We start from the raw sequence: 27,321 nt of genomic DNA on the forward strand, positions 1-27,321 counted from the left end.
TTGCCGCTCCCTTGGCTCCCTCCCTGGTTATACCAGGTCAAGTCAGGTCACCTCGCTTCTGGAGTATTTCACTGGCCAGCTCCTGTGCCCAGATACCACATCCAACCAATGGGCACGGCTTTTATATCCCCTGGCCTCTCGGGGAACAGTCTCCCTTGGCTAGCAGAACTCTCCCACTCACAAGAACCTGTTTGCTGACCCTCCTTTCTGTCTGTCACTCCTTGGCCTCATCTCTCTTGTACCATTTCTGAAACCCTGGCTGCTGTTTTGCTGTCTGATCTGAACATCTTTCACCTGCTCTGAAGAACACAAGGTGAAATTTTAACATGTTGTTATCCCGTGAACTTGGCCTCGTTAGGTACTTTGCTCCCTGAGGTCCAAGCCCACGTCTGAATCACATTCTAGCACATCGTTAGGTCCAGAGCCTCCCACAGTGGCAGGCCCTGAGCAGAAGCACAGCAGCCACTGGGTAGTGGGAGCCCCTTGTACTTGGACAGACAGGGTCCTTTTTCCTCGTCACAGCCTGAGAGGTAGGTGGCACTCCCATTTTGTAGTGAGAAGAGAAGCTTGCAAGGTCTACATGTCATCTAACTTGTGGGAACGCAAGGGTAGCCAGGGTCTCTGTGTCCTGGAAGGGATCCAGAGTACATGGGATCCCAAGGGGAGGCATGACCATGGAGCGGCCCGTGGTAGTGCACAGGCCCTCCTGGGACTCAAGGCTAAGGCTAGTTATCGAAGTCCTCACAGGAAACACTAGACCAAACAGGAAGCAGTAGGCATGATTCGGGATGGGGGGGGGCAGCTCCTCCTGGGGATGAGGAGCAGGACCCAGGTGATCCAACTGACCTATTTAGTACAAGTCAAGGGGAGGGGAGTCAGGAAGGATTGGGGTGACTCAGCCTCTGCCTGCCTGGAGCCATCAATGGGCTTTGTAGCCTATTTCCTGGGGAATTTTTCAGATCAATCAGTGATTTCATCGTCCTCTCCTTAAGCATCCTAGGAGACTGTTCACGTGACTGTCTGGCTGAGGACAAGAGGTCTGCTCTCTGACAGGAGGGGCTGGGACTTGGTGGCAGTTTCTAGGCCTAGTGGAAGTGGGGATGCTCTCCCTTCCTGGTCTCCCTGAGCAAAGCCAGAGTGTAGGTAGGTGAATGGTGCTTAAAGGTTCAGTATCTTTGCCTCGTTTGTGAAGACAGAAGCTCCCTGGAGGAAGCCAGCTCTTGCCCCTGGTTGAATTCATTGTCCTTTTTGTCTCACCAGGATAGGCCTAGGGTGGGGCTGATAAAGAGATGGCAATGCCCATCTCACCAAGCAAGCTGGAGGCCAGTGGTCAGGCCTGAGGGTTGGAACGTAGCACAGAGAATGGGTGGAGTGCCAAAGCTTAGTGGTATGCCTCTAGAACTCGGGGTGTGGCATAGGATTGGCTTCTGAGAAATCAAAGATAAACATTCAGTACATACAAATTTTTTGGCGCGGCTCCATTGTCAAAAAAAGTCATAAATTTACAGTCCAGGATTTTTAAGAAAATAGAATTATTGAGAGAGAACCGTCTTTCCATCATCAATTTGTTCTCCGTACTAAAAGAGAAGGCTTTGGTTATTCTTTATCCTAAAATATTAAAATTCTAGCTCTCATATGCTGTTAGGAATAACTTTTCTTACTCATTTACTTACTTATACTTACTTTGTTTGGGTTTTTTGTTTACTTATTTATTTACTTACTTAGTAACAGGATCTCTAGCCCAGGCTGGCCTCAAACTCGCTGTGTAGCCTGGGATGACCTTGAACTTCTGATCAGACTACCACACCCAAGTTCGTATAGTGCTGAGCATGGAACCCAGGGTCTTGTAAATGCTAAGCAAGCTCTCTACCAGCTGAACTACATCCCAACCCTAGGGATAGCTTTCAAAGAACTCCTTCCCCCAAGCCCTATCCACAGTCCTGAACACATAAGACCTGAGGAGTACGTCATATTTTCTTTAACACTTACCCTGACGACTTCTTCCTTCTTCCTTTCCCCCAGCTTACTAAATCCTTATAGGAGCTTGGGGCAGAAGAAGAAAAGAAAAATGGGGGCTAATATGACAATAAGATTTGTACCTTCACAAGTAAATATTACAATCAAGCTGGCTAACTACTTGTGGAAGCTTGTTAGGTCAAAGTGACTCACTTGCGTAGACGAGGTTATTTTTAGATCTGTAATTTGTACTGTTTAGAAAAGAATAAAGAGATGGTAAAAGGCGAGATAGCTCATTATAGTTTACAGAGCTCATGAACCCAGCATCCATGCGAAAGATGACTCAGCAAGGGGTCGGGTGGTACTTTCTCTCAGAATTTTACAGACGTGAGTCATCCAGTTGAGTCTGCAGACACAGCATCAAGGTACCCATGACTCAGCTCCCATTTAGACAGAGCACCAGAATTCAATTCTGATCCGCTTTTGTAGTTAAGGAGTGAGGAAATTACATAGCAAAGCAAACTAGGCCTTTGTACCATGCAGCCGTCCAGTGTTTGAGCAAGGGCTCATTGATCTTCATCCCTGTCTTTCAAAGAATCTATTTATGATCCATGCTGGGTAATGTCTTTTCCTTCTGCCGCAGCACACTGCAGAACCACCTCCTCACACTGGCTCCTCTCACCCAAGGACTCAATCAGCTTCAACAGAAACTCAGTCTCACCCTGGCTCCATTCACAAGTCCAGCATGAAGGCCCACTTCCTTTAAACAGGATGTGTGGGGGCGGGGTGTGTGTGTGGCGGGGGGTTGAAACTCTCAGCCTAAAATATTAAAATATTAGTTCTCAAAGCTGGAAGAAAAAGCTTCCAAAGCCTTCTCCATCCCACATTTTACCTATGCTCAGAGTTTACAAGAAATAAAATAATATTTAACAGAGTCTCTTGTACCCCAGAAGGGCTTTGAATTTGCTGTATAGCCCAACTTGAAGTCCTGATTCTTTTGCCTTTACCCCTTAAGTTCAGGTCTGAGTAGCACATGCCACCACACCTGGCTTTAAAGTGTTTTCCCAGGCTTTAAAACAAAACCCCACAAGTACCCATGCACACGGATCTCTCTTTATAGATAAGCAGCCTTGGTCAAGGCAAGTGCACATTTGTCCAACAGGGCTTCCGCTCTGTTCTCAGACTGACACTGAGCTTTGCTGGTCCAGTGGCCCTCCAGGGATAGCCTCACACACTGAGCTCCCTGTTGTCATTGACACATGAACAGCGCAGTTTATTCGGAGATAAGAGTGTGACCTGTCCATTCATACGTGCAGAAAGTGGTCCTTTTCAGTTTGCAGACCTGCCATTTGATGGTTCGTAGCCAACAATGAGTTTCACTGTATTTATCAAGGAAACATCAGCATGACTGCAAAAGCAAGTACTGGAGAAAACCACGGATGAAAAGCACTAGCGTCCTCCCTCTGTCCGCCCATCCGCAGCCACCTTCAGCCATTTCTGACACTTCGCAGTTGCCTCTGTGACCATCTGTCTGCTTTGCTCCAAACTTGCTGTATCAGTAGTACTATTACCAGGAACAGTAGCGCATGCATAGGCTAAAGTCCTATCGTCAAGAGAAGCCCTGTGTATGTTTACGTCACCTCAGCAAATATTGCAACAAATACCGTGAACCCAGCCCTGGTCTAGGCCCAGAGCTACAGAAGTGGCTAGGTGCACAGCATTTGTCCCTGGGTGGGAGAGTCAGACGTGCAAGTATGCAGATGAATTTGTGAACTGCTGTAACACAGGCATGCCAAGCCTCTTCTGAAAGTCTTAGAGCAAGGCTCTGAGCTTGCGCTTCCTGTGTAGATTAAAGTAGGTGGGGGGGGGGGGAATAGCACAGGATGCGCGCAGGACTGGTGTAGTATATTCTGATGGTGGAAATAATTCATAAAAGTCACTTTTCAGGATACACGAGTGAAGAGAGTCCTGGGCAAATGAGAGAGAAAAGGAATTTGCCTGATTAGGAAGAACCGTGTGCGTCAGTTGTTGAAAATATGTCATCTTCCTGATGGAAAGGCCTGGAGGAATGTTAAACATGGATGTGGCATTATCTCTGACTCCCAAGTATGATGGCAGAGGGGAGGAGAACGCAAGTGGGAAGAGAAACCGGGGGTAGAAACCCGACTTTGGTAACTAGTTCAGGCAAGAGACTGTGAGGTACTAAAACTGTGGGAGTCGGGAGAGGAAAGGACGGAGTCTAGAAATACATCAGAAGAGAATCAGGGCTTAGTGAGCACTCAGACTTGGAGGGTAAAGGAGAGGGAGGACTCACAGATGGCTGTGTAATTCTGGCTAGATGAGGAGAGAGTGGAAACTGAAACAGAGGACCAGAAGTCAGGAGAATGCCAATGAGTTTGCATGTGTTGAGTCTGGGGTGTTTGTGTGAGAAGTGCAGATGTTCAGTAAGTAGCAGAAAATAGATGGGACAAATGCTTTGTAACCCACGTAGCAATGGCGGTTGAAGGCTTGGGGCCAGTGGTCTGGCCAACAGCTGATGAAGGGCAAGAGAAGATTACTGCTGGAAGATGCTAAGCGGCAGAGGGGTAAGGTGAACCAGGAGAGGGACATCCGGAAGGGAGGGGACAGGATTGGGAAGGACAAGGAAAAACATCACTATGGTGATGGTTGTAAGGGCCGCCAATGCATGTGGATAGACAGAAGTCAAGTGTGAGCAGGTTCTAGGGTTTGTTGAAAGTCCTCTTTTGTGAGTGGAGAGCATTAAGGAAGAGGGAATAGGTGATCGCTGGTAGGGGTGATGGCCAAGGAGGCAAGTTTGGACAATGAAATTGTCATCCAACTCAAGGAGGAAGAACCAGTGAGGTGGCTGTTGACGTTTCTCAGCACAGAGTGTAGCCACTCCTGAGAACACGGAGGAGTGAAACGTAGCTAGTACCACCACAGGCCTGCCCTCAGCTACCCCTGGGAACCACTAAGCAGTGTGTCTCCCCTCTGTTACTGCGCATGGAGAAGGCCACTTGAGAGGCATAGAATAGAGTCATCTTTGGACCTGAGATTTGGTCAGAGCAGACCATGAGCCCCTCCATCTACACTTTATCTTCTAAGTAAAGGAAACACATTTGAGGATGGAGGAGCTCTAGCTGGTCCCTCTCTGCCTCGGAACCCCAGGAGCATTTAGTGTGCTCTCCTGTTAGTAGTCCCCACAGGACTACTGTGTTGTGATTGTCCCTGACTCCTCAATGGCCAGCTCAAGCAATTTACTTTTTGCTTTCCCTTGAATCCCCCTGCCCATAGCACAGTTAGACAGTCAGGCAGGCAACTTGAGCTTTTAAATAAACCACAAACTCACCTTTTCCTATCTAAATATGCTTATAGAATGTACCAGGTCCTGTTCTCACAGAAACCACAACTGGGTATGTTTTTTTTTGTTTTGTATAGTTCATGTTTGGTTGGTTGGTTGCTTGCTTGCTTGCTTGCTTTCTGAGATAGTTTCATGTAGCATAGGCTGGCCTAGAACTGACTGTGTAGCCCAGGCTGACCTTAAATTCCTGATCCTTTAGCCTACACCCCCCAAGTGCTGAAATTACAGGCCTGCACCACCAGACTTGGCTAAAACTGAGTTTTAAATAGTTGAAATCCCAAAGTTCATTTTGTGCTAGCTGAAAAGCCTTGGTCACATTCTTAGAGCTTCAGGCCAACAGCTCTTTAGTTTATACAAATATTAAACTATACTTGCACCAAATTCACACAGATGTTTAGATGCTGGGGGTGGGATTTGCACTTTCTGAACCTGTGAGTCGTGACCCTTTGGGGGTTGAACGACCCTTTCACAGAGGTTGCCAAAGACCATTAGGAAATACAGATATTTACATTATGATTCATAGCAGTTGCGAAATTACAGTTATAAAGTAGTAATGAAAATAATTTTATGGTTGGGGTCACCCCGCAACACAAGGAACTGTATTAAAGGGTAGCAGCCTTAGAAAGGTTGAGAACCACTGCTCTAGATCCAGGGCTCAACAAGGGCAGTTCTTTGCCCAATAGGCCATTTTGTGCCAAGAAGACAAACTTCCAAATGGAAATGTCTTAGAAGCCCAACATTCTCTCCTGACTCATTCCAGTCCCTGCTCCTGCACTACTTTGCAGATCTCTGTTTGATTTTTCTGTGAACTAAGCTTGAGGAATGACTTAGCAAGCCGAACAAAGAGCCAAACCAGTTTTTCCATGAGCCGATTAATAATAAATCTAAAAGGAGGCATTTGGCCTCTGGCATCCGAGATCTTCATCACAGTGTATGTTGGTGAGGGGTCAGGGCCAATGGGGCAGGAGGGCCGTGCCGGCGTAAGAGCAGCGGCAGCAGGCACACTGAGAAGGGCTTGCTGTTGAGTCTGCCGTCGAGACTGTTGGAGATATGACCAGGTCCACGTGAAAGTCCTGGGAAACTTGAGTGTCTTTTCTATTTCTAATCTGATTCTTTTCACTAACCCTTAAATACTCCATATACTTGAACTTCCCTTTCTGAATCCAGACCTCTTCGGTCTTCCAAGCCAAAGTTTCGCCCGAGCTTGATGGGTTATAGGCTAACAGAAGACTCACCAAGCCTCACAGAGCTGCCCTTAGCTGCATACAAGTATTGTTTTTATCACAGAGACTGTAGCTAGCACCGTGGGCCAGAACAAGGGGTAGGGCAGTCATTAAGTTGACATCTGTGTATAGGTCAAATAAAAAGCCAGCTCCCAGGAGCAGAGAAAGCTTATTGATCTATTCCATATGAACATTGATTAGTATGTTGTTTGGAGCCGACTTGAATGGTGGGTGTGGGAGGCCTTGGCAGTTGCTCTGGCAAAAACCTGCAAGTATGTTCAAAAGTATATCCAGCTGTCTAATGTAGGCTGACAGTGGTATTTGATTGTACGTTCACATTTCTCTGATCCAGGGTGGAAGTCAATGTGAAGGATGGTGTTCTTGCAGGCAGTTCTCGGTAGGATGGCAGCCTCACCAGGGCGGAAATGGCAGAGTGAAGGGGGCCAGAGATGACCAGGTTTTGTGTTTGGCTGAATCTTAGATTGAGTCTGATGTTCAGTGAACTTAGAAGAGGCAGGAAGAACTCTTTCCCCCACGGATGCCGGAATGCTCTGACAGCATCAGGACCATTAGATTTCACATCTAAAGGCTTGAATCCAAGGTAGCTCTGCCTGATTGAAGTGAGGTACTCTCTGTTCCCGAGTGAGCTCTGTGAGTGGGGTTGTGTGCCAGGCTGGAAGGCTATGTTTAAGCATAGAGCCTGTATTGTGACATTCTCCAGGCCTCTGGAATTAGCAGGCTGGAGCGTAGGTGAGAAGTCAGAAAGGAGGTGGACATTTTGAAGTTATCAGAGGGTCTTCATTGATGGGTGGACTACCTGGAAGAGGAATTATTGGGCCTCACAGAGTTAACAAGTCCCTTGACTGAGCTTGGAGACTGAGACTAGTGAGTCGATGGAGGGATGAGGGGCTTAAAATTGGAAAGGAAGAGCAGTAGCAGGTCGGTGGTATTGCGGAAACCATGGGAGGACAGGGGTGAGCGACAGTGTCAGATGCCATTAACGCTCCATAGGTAGGGCCATAAAGTGTTTTCCCCATCAAAAGGAGCAAACAAGGAAATTGAAACATCAAAAACAAAAATTCAGGCCTAAGAACATTGTACCCTTGAGTTTAATTTGTCGGAAAGACAAGCACATTATCTCCCTCTTCCCTGTCCATTCTGACAAAATGTCAACCCAGACTCTTAGGTTTTCTCCATGCAGGGCCAGCAAATGCTTGCCTGTAGCCGCCCCTGACTGAGAAGGCAACCCAGTCAAACTGCCCAAGTAGCATCAGAAGCCAACAGCAGGTCAGATTGGTAGAACCCGTGCTGGAAGACATGTAGGCTGCAGACCCAGAAGACTGATGTCTGCTGGCCGTCTTGTCTTCTCTCTCTCTCAGCTGCTTCTCTGGCTGGCCCCAGAGGCAGGCTGACTCTCGAGTAGAAAGGAGAGAGAGGACCCCAGGGCAGAAAGCATGCAGCACACTGCAGGCATTCACTCGGGGTTGATGGCCTGCGTTTTCTTCGTGCTTTAAAAAGTATGTGTTAGAACAAACAAAACAAAAGCCTATCGTGCCGTATGTCTGTTGTAAGGGATTTTCAGATTTGGGTTCATGGAGAATCCCGTCATGCTGTGAAAACAGCCACTGTGCTGTGGCTGCTTCGTTTCTGCAGGGAGGCTTACGTGTGGTCAGTGGCCTGCCACCGTGGGTCTCAGGAAAGGACCCTGGCATCTTCTCTGTGGCTGCTCAGGCAGTTGAGGCAGGCCACACAGCACAAGCTTTTCACGTGTCAGTTGGGTGGTAACTGCCAAGCTCTTGCTGACCTGCCATTGAGTATGTCCTCTGATGTGACAAGGCAGAGAAACCTCTGAGGAAAATGAGACCCTGTCAGCACAACTGTCAGAAGACAGTGAAGAGGTAGAGATAAAGGGATGTCCCCATGTCGGTGTTATTTACTCGAAGGGCCCCCGCCTGACTCTCATACTTTTTAATCAGCCCACTGGGATTACTTCCCAAATCCTTAGCAGTCCAGTCACTCTACAACTGAACTCCAGGACAATAATCTAATACTTCAGAGCCAGGAATTAGGAGTTCCGAGCCAAGAACAGCACTCTCTGGCACTAGGTTAGAGGCTAACACACCTTACTGGCCATGCCATGACTAAAGGGCCTGCTATCAGAATTTGATTTATAATTTTGAATTGAATCATCTAGGGTTACGAGAGAAGTAAATGTGAAGTTATTTATATTTTTATCAGGGACAACACAACACACACACACACACAGTTGTGGGACTTGAAGCAAATCCCCGGTTACCAGGATGGTTTGCTGAGGGCGAATGTGCCTTTCTTTCTGGAGGGTGACACTGAGCCAAGGCCCCGATGGAGAGGACCTCCTTCTTCAGATCTGACATGCAAGTCGAGCCGTGTGTGGAAGCCCCGAGAGCTTGCCTCAACAGGATCACCTTATGCTGACAGAGTTTATTCTCCTTCATTAAAGATAGGTAGGAGAATAATGAGACAGCTCAAAAATCGCATTTTAGGAGCAGCCATACGTTATCTCAAATGAAGTTCTAATTGGGGTTTCTATCAGAGAAGAACATTAATTCATTTCCGTCCTCCCACTGAATTACATAGAAATAATGACCAAAGGAGCTGGCTAAAATAACTAAGTACGTTAAGACAGTCTCCAGCCCTGAGTAATTCACAACCAAATAGGTAATCCTTAGATGTGCAAAGACTGATTGTATTCCTACAGACTCTTTGTTTTCCTCAAGATCAAGACTACCCACTCACAAACAAAGGGAACGCTTTTTCTCACAGGAAACACCTCTAAGAATGGGGAGAATGTTGCATTATGAAAGCTCAGAGAGACTGGCCGAGTTCTCTTCAAGCTTCCGCCTGTTCGGCTGCCTTCTGGTTTGGGAAGCCTTTGCTGCATGACACCGTTTGGCCTGAGATTATCTGGACCCATAAGTTTTTTATTTGAATGGAGAAAATTGTAGGATTTTTTAAATGAAGATTTCTGAGGGCTTCTGAATTATCCTCAAATAAATATGGGCACAAACTGAGTTGAAAGCTTAATTGGGGAAAATAATAGTGAAAGTTGCTTTTGTTATGTGGGCTGTGTTTTCTGTCAAGTTAGAAAAAAACGTACCGATTCTGATTTACTTTTTAAATTATTTCTAGAGAAAAATGAATAATAATAACGATAACTTATGAATGTTTGCTGTGTGCCAAACATTCTGTATACATACTCATTAGATCATGAAATCACCCAGAGTCTTGCAAGGTAGATATTTTCCCATTTTAAAGATGAGGAAACTCACACTCCGAGAATTTGGTAAATTGCCTGAGGTCACCCAGGTTGTAATCGGCGGAGCAGGGATCAAGCCCAGATCTGTCACATTCCAAAGACAGTATTCTTTCCAGTATACCATGCTGTCTCACATTCCTGAACCTTCCATCCTTTTTCATCCAGTACTTGCTATGTGCCAGTAAAGGCGGCAAAGGTGCGCAGGGCTTTATTTTCATCCCTCAGGCTAAAATTTTTCCAGATTTATGGTGTGGGAAAAGAGGTTCTGAGAGATCAGTTAATATGCTAGTGCCGCTTAACTACTAATGGAATCCAGGTCACCCTCTGCAGAACACACTCCTCTGGAGCATCCCCCTCCTTTCAGAAAAGCCCCTCCAGTAACAACTCAGAACTCAACTGATTTGTTAGTTTTCGTTTCCAAAGTGTTCTCCACCCTGAAGGATTCATACTGAGCTGGCTACTGCCTCACTTACTAGTGAGTGGCATGGGAGACGTCCTCTACATAGAAAATGTCCACAGTCCTGTGTTCTATGTTCAAAGTGCTCCACATTTTATCAGCGCCCCTCTACCCAGTGTTCTAACCTACCACACACCTGTAATACATCTGCCATGGTCCCCCGGTACTCTCATCCTCCACTCTGACCATTCCAGGCTCTTCCCTCTGCCTGGCCTTCCTGCTCCCATCCCTCCCTTCCCAGTGCAGCCCTGTCCCTCTAACACGCTGCTAGAAACCTGACTGTCGTCCGATCCCCCGCTCCCTGCACAAAGCCGTCTTATCTAATGTTCCTCCTAGAAGCCCCTGGGCACTGTGCCTTTCTACCCGTGACACCGGTGGGACCACTTCTGCTGTGCCCATCACTCCTCCCAGCCTCAGGTGGTGGAGCTCACACGAGCTGGTACAGTGAGGAGGAAGACCCAGCTTAATCAGGATGGCTTTCCTCAAGCCGCTTCATGGGAGATACTTGGGGAATGGTCCTCACTGGCTACGTGTTGCCTTGTCTATTCTATAAAGGTTATAACTACATCATTAAAAAGAAAAAAAAAAACTAGCTGGGCAGTGGTGGTGCACGCCTTTAATCCCAGCACTCAGGAGATAGAGGCAGGTGGATCTCTGAGTTCAAGGCTAGCCTGGTCTACAGAGTTCTAAGCAGCCAGGGCTACACAGAGAAACCCTGTCTAGAAAAACAAAACAAAAGACTAGTTTAGCTTGAGGAATTTTTTATTCTCTTCATAAATCTGCATTAGTCATCCTTCAAATGGGGCCATCACAGTGTTTGTGAATTTGTATGTAGCTAGTTCAAGTTTTTAAGCCTGTAATAGAAGCTGGTCAATGTCAGTCCCTCTTTGGAACCAGAAACACTGCATTGATCCTCTTCCTTCTAATCAGCTACATTTAGTACCTTGTCCATGAATACTTTTAAATTAAAAGCTTATGATGTTTTAGAGACTTTGCCCAGCTTTTAAGTGCCAGGGATTTTTGCATTTGAATATATTTTAATTTATTTAAGGATTCTTTTAATCAAATGCTTCCCTAATTTAGCCAGCTTTCTTTTTTAATACTCCCAAGCCAGGAATTTGTTTATTGTGACTAAATTCTTTTTTAAATAGAACTTAAAACAGTACTAAATGCTATTTATGGCACTCTCTCTTGCTATATTTCTTTCTGCATCTCAAAAGAATATGCTTCCTTCCTCCGTGTCTAGTGCAGTTAACATTTCCTCACTGTGGTGTTCTGTGCCAGTCAATCACTGAGTGTACCCTGACCACCTCTGCGTGGCCAGCCCTGAGTGGGGTGAGTACTACAATCAGCACTCCAGCAGCGCAGCTGAGAAGAAAAGAGTCCGGACCCCAGAAGATGGAGGCAATGGAACTTGAGCAGTGTCTTGGGGGGAAGCAGAAAGATGGTGGAAATGGGGATGTCAGAGCATCAGGGAAGTCAGGGTCCAGATGGATGTGGCCCCCACATGGCACTGCCAGTGGAAGAGGCAGATTTCAGCACACAGCCAGCCTCTGCAAAGCATGGACCCTCAGTTCTAGCATGGCGCCTGGACCAGGGTACGTGGACACTGTGGGAGTGATACCTGAAAGGAGACAGGAGAGCAGTCAGTACCAGGAAGGGTTCCCAGTTCAGGACTCTTGGCCCCAGCCTCAGCTGCTGGTATTCTGTAATCCTCGCGAGAGCCTGAATGAGGGAGCCCTGCTTGGGAGCACAGGTTGGAAGCATGCCAAGTTCTAGAACCGAGCACATTGCTTGACACCCTGAGGCTGGATGAAACTGGATGGATTCAGAAGAACAAGGAAGCCTGTGAGGGCAGAGCCGCTTGGCCTGTGAGCCTCCCGGGGTCAGATCTGCTTCCCTCAGCTTTCCGTCACCGCTTTCCATCTGTGAACATTAAGGGCAGGAAAGTGGTGAACAGAAGTAAGACTGATGAACTAGAACAAGTTAGGGCTTCTCTGGCCAAAGGGTAGAGACCTGTTCTCCTGCTGCAGCTAGCTGTGGGTGTCTGATTGACTTCTCTTTCTATAGACTGTCTCCAGACTCCAATTCTGATTCATAGTTAACCTTCTCCAAGCAGCTCGAAGTCCATCTCCTCTGCAGAACTCTGACCTCAGGTGGAGTTCCCCTCTGCCACCCTGTGTGCCTCATGTGAGTTCAGGGGTTCCTTCCCTTCCTCAGATCTTTGCAGACCCTGGGCACGCGCATGGGCACCCTCATTCTTCCCCATAGTCTCCCAGCTTCGGGTTTGTTTTATTTCCTCAAAACTGTTGAGCTTTGCTAAGCCTTTGGCTTTATGAAAACCTACTTGGACACTTTAAAGAGTAGTAAAAGCTGGCAGGAACAGTGCCAGCACCTTTGAAGGCCTGTGTTGCCTGTCCCGGCAACAGGTGCTAACCTGAACTTTATGTTAACTGTTCCTGTAGTTACCATATCAACTCTGTATCCATAAACACTATAATACTCATATCAACACAATATGCAATATATCATTTTTTTTTACAGATTCTGAACTTCGTAGAAGTGGAATTACACTGATTGTTTTCTGCTTCTGTGAATGTTGATATCCTAGCCTGTGGTGCAAATCAGTGGCAGAGTACATGCTGTTCATGAGTAAGACCCTGGGCTCAACCCTTAGCACCAAGAAAGACTGAATGTCTTGCTCCTTAAAGCTTTTACAAATTATTATATAGCGTTTGCACTTATATGAAGAGTATAGAAACATATACACATGTACATGTACCATCTTAGTTAAACATTGATATAGTGCTGTAACTGCTTCTGGATTTTTAAAAGAAATAGCACAGTGGTTGTCTCCCATCACCCCACATCTCTCACATTCTCCTTAACTCCCCACAGTAATCACTGCCCTTCAGCTAGTGCTTGTCTGCTTTGTGCATATTTGTGTGCTTTACTACATAAGACACTCATAAGCAGAGTGTGTGCATGTTTTGAATTTCATAAATATGTGTTAACATATTCATTTTTAGCTTGCTTTGCTCACTGAGTATTGTCCCTGAACTTTGTGCATGTTCACATTATGAAGCCCTTGTTCACCCCTTTTAAACTGCTGTCCAGTACTCTGTGGAAAGATTACACCACTGTATTTATCCAGTCTCATTTAAGTTGGTCTTCATTTAAGATGGTATCATCATCATCAACGATGCTATGACAAGCAAACACCTATCAGATTCTAATGCAGTTTCTTGGGTGGACTTGCTGAGTTGTGGAGTATGTATATCATCTTTCGTTGTGTCGGAGGCTTTATATTCCAGCATAAGTGAGTGGAAACTTGGTGTTCCGTGCCTTGGACAACTGCTGGGTATTGTCTGATTTCATGTGAACCCAGTAGTTCTTTTCATTCAATAAGCAAGTATTGAGTATCTCTCATCTATCTCACACCTGTGCTAACTGCCAAGAACATAAAATAACTAATCCTCAGTCCCTATCCTAAAGGATCCTCCAGACATCCGTAGTAATTTCTGCCTGAGGAGGCAGAAAAAATGTGTAGGGTGTCCACAGTGTCAAGTTCCATAGTGTGTCATTGTTGACTTACAGTTGGAAATTTCTGTTCTCATGGGAAGAAAAGTTCAGTATTAATAGGTCTGCTCTAAGTTTGTTTAAGTGGGCAGGTGAGAGGACCTTGGCTCTTCATGATTAGCTACTTGAGTAGACAGCAGCAGAGCTCCTGTTTCCTCCATATCTGCCCAGTGATAGGTATTAGCCCCACCTTACCTCTGAACAGAAGGAAAGAATTGATCCTGGGACTGAATTGGCTTTAGAAAAGGGTTGGCTAGAAAATGGACCCATAAATAAAGGAGAGAGTCTGTAGTAGTGGGTGAATATTGGCTCACACCCAATGGCCCCGGAGACCTCAGCATGCCACACTGCTCTTCACAGCAGTGTGGGGAGCAGGGGCCACTAGGTAGCAAGCACTTGTGAAATAGCAAGCAAGATCTTCCTTAACCCTTGAGGCATTTTGTATAATGTCTTTTGGAGTGTTCCATAATAACAAGACTAAATTTATTTCAGTGTATTTATTGAGATGTGAAAATGTTTACAAAGTTGAGAACTATTTCCATCAAGATAATTAAAATGTAAGCATCTGAAGGTTTACACTATAATCATGAGAAATTCCAATAGTGTGGAACACTATAAAGCTAGATGAAAAAAAAATAGGAAAAAATGGAGTAAGGGTGAGGAATAACCATTTATTTACTACATGCCTGGTTTTTGTTTAACCCTTTCAACAATCACAATGAGGAAATATTTATTACTCTTACTTTGCAAATGAGAAGTGAAGTATTTTGCCTGTGGCGTCACTAATAAATTGTGGGCCATTTTTATCTGATAGCAAGGGAGTATAAGTCTGTCTCTTCAAAATGGGATAAGCAGCACCTTTGAGCAAGCTTTGCGCTTCAGTTCGGTAATATTCAAACCACAAAGGTAACCTGTTTACACCATCAAATCACACACACAGTGAACATTTAAAGTCAGTAAAAAGTACAACTGATTTAACAAAATCTAGCTACTAACTTTCCCTTAAAGGCAGTGATAACCAGGGGGGACACCTTAAAGAGGGCTAACTACTTTTGTATTTCTCAGAAACGAGCAGTGTGGTTAGATCATGTTTAGCGTTCCGGGGGTTGGAGTCCATGTGTCTCCAAGGTTTTGTGCTTGTTAACAAGATGGAGGTGGATGGTAGCTCCATGGCAGTCTTTCCACAATGGCTGGAGAAGAGCCTGAGAATGGGACGTGCACAAACTGTGGTTAGGAGTCAACTTCAAACCAGGTGGAATAGCGTACTCTTGTATTCCTAGCACTTGGGACGCAGAAGAAGACGACTGCTGTAAGTTCAAGGTCAGCCTGGGCTCCGTGGCCAGTAGACGTGCACAGTGAGACTGTCATCATTGGAGGGTTAACACGGGGTTAAAACTATCTCATAAAGCCACTTCAAGGAACTGAGAGCCCAGGACTGGGAACCGCACCCTAACCACTGGTAACTGGGGCTGTGAGGACCTTCCCTCTAATCCGAGAACATGGGGCAAGCAGGGGATATAGTTTGTAAGGCCTGAAGAAATGAAATAATGGCTTGTGAATAATGGTGAAAATATTTGATGATGTGACTCCCAGGGAAGCAATTATGGTTAACCCCTCATTTGTTTGGCATTTTCAAGGATTGAACTGTCCCACAAAACCAAATTTTCCAGACAGCTAAAACTTTCCTATTTATGTCTCTTGAATGTTTTTTAACCATACTTGATGAAGATGTTTCTAAAGTATTATTCCGTTTCCCTTCCTTCTTGAACAGAGAAGCTCTAAGAAACAATGTTTCCTTGGATGGCTTTGACTCTAAATATGAGAAAACCAGATCAAGTGAGGTTAAAATAGTAAAGACTTGTAATCGCCTCAGAAAACAAGAAACCCCAGAGATGATAAAGGCAGTGTCTCAATGATACCAAGCTGACCTCCTCACGGTCACTAGCCGGGGGCCACAGCTCCAAGCCTCGGGGCTTCACAGGGTAGGATCAAAGGCTAGAATGAATTGGGGGGCTTCTGCCTCCACATGTCCCTAACCAGAGAGGAAAATATTTCTCAGAAAAGCCCTTGCCAGCTTCCTGTCAGATCCCACTGGCAACAGTGAGTCACATTTCCATGCTTTGGGGGAGTCTAGCTCACTTGTAGAGTGCTTGTCTAACGTGTGTGAGGCTCGGGTTCTAATCCCAGGCACTACCAGCAACAGTCACATGACTTGGCTTCTAGGAGTTTAAGAGACTCAAGCCCTTGCACACTGGATAAAAGAAGGGAGCTTTGCTCAAGGGAGAAAAAAAGAGAGAAGGACTGTGAGCTAGGCAACCCAGGGTGGTTACATCTTCGTCAGGACTCAGGTCCTCGAGGGTGTCCCTGACTGACAGTCTGAGGGGTGACTTGGAGGTAATAGTGTTCTTTGCTCCTATTCTAAGTGGCCTCAGACTAGGACCTTCCCCTCCTAATAGCTTTCAATTAGTATTTGGGTTTTTTGTTTGTTTGTTTGGTTGGTTGGTTTTTCGAGACAGGGGTTTCTCTGTGTAGCTTTGCGCCTTTCGTGGAACGCACTCTGTAGCCCAGGCTGGCCTCGAACTCACAGAGATCCCCCTGCCTCTGTCTCTCAGTGCAGGGATCAAAGGCGTGCACCACCACCGCCCGGCTCATTTATTATTTGTTATACTGTCCTTTTCCCCAACCAGACTGCAATCATCAATACCTGCTGCTAAAGCGCTCTGTTACGATCTTGCTGTAATTACGATGTTTTATTTCTGAGGATGAAAAATCCTATAACCAGAGTTGTTAGAACTATGCCTAAAATATTGAGAGTCAGTCAGGCTGCCCTACCTGCGCATCCAGTGCAAGGGGTGGAGTTTCTTTTCGCTGTCCTAGGGCCATTTTTCTGGGGTTGGTTTGTTTGAAGAAATGAGATCTTCCTCTAGAGCTTTGTATCTGAGATACCCCTTTCCTGGAGTCTTCTTAGGTGAAATGATGAGTGTTTGGAGACAGGCAAGCCAGGCTGCTAAGGAAGGCGAGCGTGGTCGCACACTGCGCCTTAGAGTGGTGTAGAGAGAGACAGCATGCTTTATCTGCATTCAGATTCCTTTCATGCTGCCGCCTGGTTGGTCCATTAACTCCGTGCCAGTGACCACCAGAACCTGTCACAGCAGCTGTCTGGACTGAGGCTTCATCATTCCTGTCCTCTCTCCAGTGGCCAAAGCCCTGGGGACTAGGCCCGAGAATGGCCCAGGTGGTGTAGTATAGGAGTGTTTGGTGTGGTTTGTTTGAACAAGTTCTGAAGAAAGAACCTTCAGAGCTGTTCAAATGCACTGAGCTGGTGAAGGACATCCCTTCTATCACAGAAAGCTGACGAAAACTCACAGGAAGAAGGAACTAGGGAGCAGTTGTCAAAATAATACTGACAGCACGTAGTGGATGATGTTGCTCTGGGCATCAGACGTCCAAGAAGGCAAATGGTTAGTGTTCTGTTTGCTGCCACCCAACTACGAGACGAAATTGCTTAGATCTATGAGCTTCCCTCAGAACAAGTTAGCTGTTTGAAGTCATTACTGTCATCAGTTAACCTTTAAGTAAAAGTTAAGTGACAGAAACATTTGGAGATAAGGAAAACAGGTTTTTGTTTTTGCTAACTTCTGACTAATTTGTACCATTCATATCTTATAAGAAAATGCAAAGTGTTTCTGAGCTATTTCGGTTATTACATCATTTTAGGCATCGAGTAGTTTTTAGAGAAGCCACTCTTGTAACTACAGACTATTTTAAATAGGCTCTAACTTACTCGAGCAAGGTATCTATAGCTGTAAATGTTTATATTCTCATATATGAATTACCATATAGACTAACTCTTTTATCTCCGAAATCCTTTGATAGTTCTGTTCGTCTAGTAATCCAGTTGCTGTATGCACACAGAAGTGTTCAGACCTGACCACTGGCTTCAGCGACACACTGTTAGACAGATCTCCATAGAGAAAGAAATGTGTAATAAATGCTTGGGGGTGGGGGAGGGCGGTCGTGGTGTCCATCAGCATGCAGCTTGCTGATACTTAAATGAAAACAAAAATTAGAGCCGGGTGGTGGTGGTGGTGGCGGCGGCGGCGGCGGCGGCGGCGGCGGCGGCGGCGGCGGCGGCGGCGGCGGTGGCGCACGCCTTTAATCCCAGCACTCGGGAGGCAGAGCCAGGCGGATCTCTGTGAGTTTGAGGCCAACCTGGGCTACAGAGTGAGATCCAGGAAAGGCTCCAAAGCTACACAGAGAAACCCTGTCTCAAAAAACAAAAAAAACAAAAATTAGGTCTCTTACTTGCGTGAGTGAGTAGATATTTATGGTTTTATTGTTTCTGCTACTAATGAGCATCTGAGTTAAAGAAGATAGTTCAAAACTAGGTGAAAAATATTTCTCAGCATATCAAAAAATTAATCCAGTGATTCATTTCTTCTACAAAACAATGGAAAAAAGTAGAAGGCATTCCAGCCAGATGCAGTGATACATGCCTGGAGTCTGGGGCCAATAGGATGATGGCCTAAGCCCAGGAGATTGGCACCAGCCAAAGCACTATCCCCGGTCCTGGAAAAGTTTCCCTTTGGGGGGAACTAGGAGAATGGCTTAGTCTGTGAAGGACTTGCAAGAAGACCTGAGCTGGAGCCATATAAAAAGTTGAGATGGTGGCGTGTGCTTAGAATCCCAGCACTGGGGAGGCAGAGACATGAGGAGCCTCAGGGCCTGCTGGCCAGCTAGTCTGGTCTAACTGGTGAGTTCCAGGCCACTTGAGAGACCCTTTCTCAAAAGAGGTGGATGGTGTTCGTAAGGATGACACCTGAAGTTGTCTTTTGACCTCCATGAGCACTGACACACATATGCACCTACACATACACACACACACACACACACACACACACACACACACACACACACAAGCACAGGCACACATGCACACATGTACACTAAAAACTTATTTGTTTTTAGAAAAATGTATCCTACAGCTCCCAAAAGCTAGTAGCTTGAAAGTCACATATCCTATAGTAGTATCTACACTGCTTCTGGTACTGAGTGGTGGCTGTTTTTTATGGCTGCACTGAATTCTATTACTTGAAATTATGGTTTTTCATAGGTAAGATAGCATATTAAATACTTTTCTGTTATTAATGATTGCTTTGGAACTTAATCTGAATGTGGTTTTCTATTTGAAAAACTCGAATGTAATATAGCGATTGCAATTGAAATCAAAGGAAAGTCTACATGAACAGGCATTTATTTCTAAAACCATAATCAGAGGAAACTAAATGAGTCTCAGAAAGGATACAAGGAGGTGAGGAAGCAGTATTTGTCCAGAGTAACTGGGGATGTTACAGACCGAGCTTTGTTACATGAACGAACCCGAAGGGGTTTTCTGAATTGAGATATTTGTCCTTCGGATAGGTCTTTTCATACTTTCATTGTTCTGCGTGTTATAAAATCTCTGCTTTGAAAAAAAATAGGCATGTATGGAGACTGTCTTATTGTGACACAGAGAAATGTGACTAAAAAGTGGACATTCTCAATCTTGCCCCTTCTCTTGGGTCGTGATGTGAGTCACCAGTAGAAATTCCCTGTGTCTCTGAGTCAGGCATCAGTTGAGTGCACTCAGAAGTCTGAGAGGCCCTCCCCACGGCAGGGGTTTAATTTTGGGTTTTGTTGTTGTTGCTGCTGCTGCTGTTGTTGCTGTTGGGGTTTTTGTTTTTGTTTTTGTGGGTTGTTTTTTTTTTTTTTTTTGTCTTACCCTGAACCTAACATTTCCTTCGAGAAGTCACATATGGAGAAGGCACTTGTCCCGTTCAGCATTACCAACCCCGAGGGAGTGATAAATTCCACACCATCCAGTCCATGTTCCTTTAATATATGTATCTTGTACAGCTGAAGTTTTCATCCTTGTTCCTTCTTACAGTGGAGGCTGGGGATTACCACATTGTAACTGCAGCACAGTTATAAGCAGCTTCTAGGAGCTTTCTTCAGTGCAGAGGGGAGGCAGTGTCACAGGAACCAAAGATTCGAACCGTGGCTCCAGCTCTGTCTCCTGTGGCTGCCTGTCTGTGAAAGTGATCAACTCCATACACTTTCTAGTTTGCTCACTTGTTCAAGTTAGTGTCCCCTCCATGAAGTTTTAGGTAACAAAGTACGTCAGTCTTCCTTGGCAAAGCTAGAAAATTCTATACATATCGTTACTGCATTTGTTATGTGCCTCTTCTCTGTCCTAGAAGTGGTAAGATTTACACAAGTACTGTCTACCTCAAAGAATGTTAAAACAGTCTGTTTCCGGGGATGGTTGGCCTCCACTAAAACTAAAAAGTGATTTTATTTCTAAAAGTTGACTTAACCCCGAAATGAAGCAATAAAGCACAGACTACATGTTAGCAGGAGGTTTAGACTGAGCCCTGCTGCACCAGCAGGGCATAGACTGTGTTCAGATTTGTCCCTGTTCTGGCCCATTAAGGAGCTCCCTCTGATTTAGGAGATATAAATATATGTGGTAACATGTGGGGAAAATGGAAAATGCTGAGTGTGGAGATTCGCTGCTTGATTGGAAGCAGAATGATAATTTTATTTTTCTGGTAGTCTAGTTGGCTCATCCTATAAAGTAGAGAAATTACTGAAGGCCTTCTTTGTCCCTTTTCCAAGTTTGTTCTTGAAAACCATCCTCTATCCTGCCCTCCTCCATCAAATTACAGACGAGGAAGACACTGTCCCACCCTTGAAGAGCTATGGCATAATCAAAACTTAACACAGTTATGTGGCTGGCTCTGCACTGGCTGATGGACAAGGCCAGGGCCAGGACGTCCAACAGTGTGGGATGCCATCCTGGTTATGCTTTCCACATGCATTCTGTGGTGGTCTTTCAGCACTTTCACAGCATGCTTCAGGGTGATGACACTGGACTTCGTGTATGATCTGCCTCCAACTAGATTTTACACTCCTGGAGGCAGGGACGATGCCCTACATTCCTTGGTCCCTCACTCCATAGCAAACCTCAAGCAGTATTTTTGTTTCCAACCTTCATGTACCCAACATTCCAATTTAGCCAAAAAAAAAAAAAGTATCTTAAGTTTGAACTGTTTAACTTAACTTCTTAACTGTTTAACTCTAACTTTCTTTTCCTTTTTCTGTGTTTCCAGTTGACCTGCCCCTGTTTTTTCCTCGCGATCAGCCAACGCTCACGTTTCAGTCCGTCTATCATTTTACCAACAGCGGACAACTTTACTCCCAAGCACAAAAAAATTACCCATACAGCCCCAGATGGGATGGAAATGAAATGGCCAAGAGAGCGAAGTAAGTGGACCCAATGTTCTTTCTTCAGAGATCCGTGTGTGTATACAGTCCAGGGTCAACTAGACGCTGCTCACTAGGCTAAATCCTGCCCGGAACTTGTTTTTTAAGGTGTGATTAAAACACAGCAACCCCACTTCTGCACTTGTTCATGCTGCCTTCATGCCACAGAGGTAGTCGTCACAAGAGAGAATATCAGAACTCAGAATTGTCTCCAGCTTTAGACTTAAACAGCAGTCTCTTCTGTCACCTTATCAAAGGGAAGCTGACTTGGGTCTGATGTCCCCTCGTCCTGTTTCTGTTGATCGCTAAGACTGACCATGAGTGGCTTTTTCTGGTAAATTGTAGGACATATAAGAACTCTACCTTTCTATTTGGATTAGAGAAATACTAAATAGCAAGTTGAGCTGTAGATGAATAATATCAATAACAAAAACGTTGGCAGCTACTTGTATATGTTTTAAAAGGTAGATTTCAAATGTTGATAAGCAGAGTTCCTATCGAGTCGTCAGCATATGGATTCAGTAGCTACTTTTTCAGGGGAGGCTGCATCTCTTGAATTGTGTCACGTGTCTCCTGGGTGTTGCATGAGTGTGTCTTGGTTACATACTCAGATACACAGACTCCTTGGATCTGTCTGCTGACACTGCTGTGGAAGCAGCGCTCAGTGGAGGCTGAGGTCAGCTGGCCTCCACCGTTGAGTGGGGAGGGCTGTCACTTCAGTCACAAGGATCCAGCTGATACGGAAACATGCTGATTGCTTTTGGGAGATAAGACTTCGTTGTCTACAACAGCAGTCTGTAGACCATTGCCTCCTAGAATTGCTCCTGAAGAAGCAATAGATCGAAATGGTAGTTCCCCAAAAAATAAATCATGGTGTGACGTGTGGTTAGTACTTTATCACTCTGAACAGCCATATGCACTCACCTGTGATCCCAGCTGAAGGATGTGCAGAGCCAAAGAATCATAGAAATGAAAACTGTCTAGTAAGCATCTTCTTCATTTGCTCATCCAGTATTTATTAAGCATCTACCCTGATCCCAGTACTGTGTGCTGTGTTGAGGATGGCATGATAAGCCAACTGGAAACTATCCATGCCCTCCTGGAGCCCAGCAAGGAGATGAATCATACCAAATTTCTGACAGTTTTCAAGTACCTGCTAACAGAAGCTGGCCTTCCAGGCCTAGAGACTTGTTGATTATTAAGACTCCTTGTTCTTACCTCCCATTTCCTGATACAGATTTCCTTCCCAAGGGAACATCCTGTCATCTCCCATCGTCCTCTAGTACAAAACCTTCATGCATGGGAGGCTCAGTGTTCTACTCTGAGAGCCCTTCTCCAGCACTCCAACCACCCAAAATCCTATGTGCAACCCAGAGTTGTGATCTGCAACTTGTGTGCCTTTTCCCTTTCTGTCCAGTATACTGAAGCCTGAAATTATATTTCAGGAAAAAATAATCATGTAAATTAACTAGCAACAACTATTAAGACCTATGTTGAAATGAACAGAACAGAGCAGATAGAAAGCAAGGTTTCTGATTGAAGTCTTGGAGTTGTTTACTTATCTGGTCTTTCCCTGTGTATACAGGATCTGCCCTTAGAAGATGGGCCATTATTTGTGGTATGAGCTCCGGAGTCAGAACCAGACATGTCTTTGTGGTTTCCATGGCAAAGCTGTCTTGGTGTGCGTGTGTGTACTTCTAAAGCAGGCATTTTAGCATGTAAGAATTGAATCTTTTAGGAGCTGTAGACCACGAGCCTGTGATTTCAGTGTAGGAATATAGTAAGTGAAGCCTGTTTGTCTTAACAGATTGGTTCAGACTTTCAAGACACATTTGCTTTATGTTAACACCAATCTAAAGAAAACATCTGAAGTCGTGTTAAAGAAATCTGCCTTCTACTTCAGTGAAGATGAATCCATTTTAGATGTAATAAGAGAGACAGCCAGAAGCTCGTGCTAGCTAGAAGAAATCATTTAAAGGCCCCATTCTTTAACTAAACTGAGTAATTGCATGGGGCTGTATCAAAGGCCAGGTAATGGGTAAACATAAGCAAGAATTGTCCTGTGGTACTGTCTGAAACTCATGGGAAGGCATGGAGGAAAATGTCAAACAAAAAGAAAGGCCGGCTGAAACATTCCTTGCATGCCCTGTTTCTGTATCCTGTGAAGATACTGTACACAGTACGTAAAAGGCTATAATTCACTTGGGGAGCTCTGCCCACGACATAAACACTCTCATGGTTTAGAACAGCCCCAAAGCCCTTTGAGTGAAATCAGCTGTTTATACTGCCTGTTAAGAGCCTTCTCTAAGCATGTGCATTAAGAAAGGACAGATACTTCCTGGCACTGAAAAGCCAGGGCTTTTCCTACCACAGTGCTTCTTGCTGATGTCAGTCCAGCCACTTCTGCCCTCAGCAAGTACAATACCCCAAAATGAGTGGGCACAGGCTCAGGGTTATGCATGCCCCGGTTCCGACCACAGAGTTTAATCCTATAAGCTCTGTAGCCTTGGGCGGACTGCATAATCTCTCTGAACTTCATCTTTGAAGACAGGGTGGTACTCCCCTCTGCTAAATGGACTTGCTAGGAAGGGACAGTCAGTGAGGTAGCATATTGCACAATGGAAATGTCCCTTCTGCTCCGGCTCTCAGTGCCTGTGCTCACAGCTCTGATCCCCTCATCCTCCAGCCCTCTTCCATATGGGTTTCCTCATATACTCTAAACTCCCAGGCAGCCCTGAACCACCTTCTCTCCAGGCTTGTACTCTGCTCACACGTTTCTCTAGAATCTCTTTTATGCTATTTTTAGTTTTTACATCTTTATATATGTCTGTTTCCTTAACCAAATTGTGAGATCTTTAAAGGCAAAAGCTTGCCGTAATTATCTTTTTATTGTAGTATAATTTACAATGCTGTGGACAGATTTTTATGTAAAGACTGTCTCCATCTTATAATGGCTCAGTTTATAATTTTTGAACTATGTAGTGGTCTGAAAGCAATATGCATTCAGTAGAATCCATATTTGATTTTAAAGGTGTGATATTTTTCTGGGCTAGTATTATTTAGTACAGTGCTCTATGCTGTTCCAGAAAACAGTGGCAAACCACAGCTCCCAGGGAGGAAAAACAATAGTCTACAGTATGCTATTTTACTTATGTCTTCTTTTTTTGGTTTTTCGAGACAGGGTTTCTCTGTGTAGCTTTGCGCCTTTCCTGGAACTCGCTTTGGAGACCAGGCTGGCCTTGAACTCACAGAGATCCACCTGCCTGTGCTTCCCAAGTGCTAGAATTAAAGGCGTGCGCTGCCACTGCCGCCCTGCCTACTTATGTCTTCTTAATGTATTGGTCCTTCTGCCATTACAGAATGTCTGTATCTGGTAAGGCTTTTTAACTAGAAGTCTTCCTTAATGTTAAAATAGTTGTACCCCATTGTTTTTCTACATATTTTTTATGCTGTCTTTCTTCATCCATTTTTGTTTTATTTCACCTCTGTACATCTATATGTCCTGAAACCTTTTATAGATTTTGATTTTTTTAATCTATTCTGATGGTCAGTGTCCTTTAATAGAATTATTTGGTGTGTTTATATTTAATATAACAAATGAGCTCATTAAGCTTAAGTCGTACATCTTGCTTTTTTTTTTTTAATTTTATTTCCCCTGTTCTTAGTTCCTTTGTCTTTTTCTTCTTGTGTTCTTTGGTATATTGAAGTATTCTTTTCTTTTCTCTTTCTCTCCCTTCTATCATTTATTGGCTCCTTAACTATCTCTTCATATATTCTGGTTACATATGCAGTAAATATAACCTGTACCTTGACACATGATTTAATATTAATAATAGCTATTATTAATTAATATTACAGTGTTTCACACCTAATATCAAATCCTAAATCTAAAACAAGATAAGCCTCCTTATACCCTCAGTTAGCCTTTGTGCTGCGATAGCTATATGTTTTGGTTTTGCATGTGAATTCCACAATAAATTGACTTTTAACAGTCAATTAGCTTTAAAAATTTTTTCTAGCCAAAGGAAAACTACAGCCTACTTCCTTCCGGAGCTTGTAGATACAGGTAGTAGGGAATCATTTCCTTGCCAAAGGGGGAAAGTTTTTTTTTAATAGGCTCTCACTATCTAGCCTTAGCTGTCCTGGAACTCCCTATGTAGACCAGACTGACCTCAAACTCAGGGACCCACCTGCCTCTGCCCCTCTATTTGCTGGGGCTAAAGGGGTGAGTCACCCCACCCAACAGAAACTTACTTTTAAAAATCTTTTTCAGAAAAACCATCAGAGAGATCATATCCACTGTATAGGCTAAGAACATTGAGACTTACAGTCATTAACAAACATGACATTCAGGTGCTTCTGCTTTCCCAGTAGACCTAACCAGTGACAGTGAATCCTCTCTCTCATAGGATCACCCTGCACCCCTGCAGCAGCCCTGCAGAAATTCCTGTCCCTTCTTGTAGATGAAGAAGAGTTCCCAAGGGTACATAGCTAGCTTCTTGTACAGCAAGGACTCAGCTCCTGGAGCTCTGGCCTCACTGTGCATTTACAGACAGATGGATGGACACAGTCCCCACTCCCTTCACCGTTAGCCTAAGTCCCCTTTCATGGGGCACTGGCATCTCAGTGGCATGCTGCAGAGAGGAAATATATGTGATACTTGAAGGGCACTGACCCTGAAGTCCTGGCAGCTGGCTCAGCCCTGTTTCTACCATTCAGTGGCTGTGCAACTTTGGGGATATGCATAATCCTCCTGAGTCTTTGTCTCCTTGTCTGTAAACTGGTAAAGACTTGCTTAGAGGGTCACTACGTGTCACATAGGGTTTATGGGTCTCTGTGTTACTATCTAACAGATTACCATAAACTTCCCATCGTAAAGCACTGCAGATTTTTACACTACAGTTTTGATGGGCTAGGAGGCCCACATACCATGCTTGGGTCCAGACAGCTGCAATTAAGATTTAGGCTAAGACTTAGGGAAGTTGATTTGGGATGTTGGCAGAGTTCCGTTCCCTGGGGTAGTTGGACTCAGGACCCTGTGTCCTTATTAGATGTCACCTGGAGATCACTCTCAGTAATTAGAAGCTGGCTTCCTTCCCTGCCTTATAGCCTCTCCATTTTTAAGCCCACAGCAGTACATCAAATCCTCCTCGTATTTCCAGTCTCTGTCTTGTATCCCTGAGCTCCACACCCAGATTTAAAGGGCCCATTCCACTGAGTCAGTCAGTCCCACTTTCGTAAAGTCATCTGTACCATAGAAGACAACCTAATTGCCAGAATGGAACCCACTGTTCTCAGTATCTCAGCTGTTACAGGGAGCATAGACTCTTAGAACTCTACCTGCTGTTCAGGTAATGTATCGGCTGTCTGACGGACATGTGGTGAGCATGCAGTAGATGTTACCTGTTGGTGTGCTGCTTCCTTACAGAGTACAGGAGATTTCCATAGTAACAGGTAATGGCATCAACACTGAGACATACCACAGCCAAAAGCTCCAAACCCCAGCGACCTGACCAGAGATCTAAAATCTTAGGCTCCTGACTCCTAAGGATTTCTATCTCATCCTCACTTGCTTAATCTGTATGAAATAACCACTTTAAAAGACAAAAAGCAAAATAATATACCTTAGTATCATGTAGGTAAGAAGATTGGAGGGGGCAACCTTTTTATAGTCAGTGAGATCTACACATAGATGGCATGACTGTTCGTGAATTCCATTGTGTACAGCATCAGGTTGGTCCTAGCAGAGGGCTGGGGAGCTTAGAATAAGGCTGAACCCCCAAAGCGCCTACTAAAATGGTTTGTCACACGAAAATCCATAACAGAAAAGGAATCACTAAAGATAGTTCAAAAATAACGCCGTAGACAACACACAGTGCTGTCATCATGTGCCTCCCCAAACCATTTTCCATTTCCCCTCCTGCCTCAAGGTCAGAAAGAGTTTTCTTACCCTCCCAGAGCAGTCCACGGCTTCCCATGTGTGATCTTTCCACTGTTCTCTCTTATCACTTGATATCCAGTTGTCTGTGCAGAATAACTTTGTCTTTAGCAAATCTTTTTTTAATTGTATATTACAGATTATTTCAATGGCTTTTCATTTAATATTTACTTTAATATTCTCCAATATACTATGGATTGTTAGGTT

At 44.7% G+C, this 27,321-nt stretch overlaps 1 protein-coding gene across 2 annotated transcripts in view; it reads left to right on the forward strand.

Annotated features, from left to right (window-relative positions):
* Positions 1-27,321, forward strand: part of Babam2 (BRISC and BRCA1 A complex member 2) — a 376,695-nt gene that overhangs the window by 326,630 nt on the left and 22,744 nt on the right. For both annotated transcript variants that reach the window (XM_052746193.1, XM_052746194.1), the window contains one exon: positions 21,023-21,176. In XM_052746193.1, coding sequence (XP_052602153.1) covers positions 21,023-21,176 — 154 coding nt within the window. The remainder of the gene's footprint in view (positions 1-21,022; positions 21,177-27,321) is intronic.

This window comes from Peromyscus californicus, unplaced genomic scaffold (genome assembly GCF_007827085.1).
Source record: "Peromyscus californicus insignis strain IS unplaced genomic scaffold, ASM782708v3 Scaffold_1__1_contigs__length_55948999, whole genome shotgun sequence".
Lineage (NCBI taxonomy): Eukaryota > Metazoa > Chordata > Mammalia > Rodentia > Cricetidae > Peromyscus > Peromyscus californicus.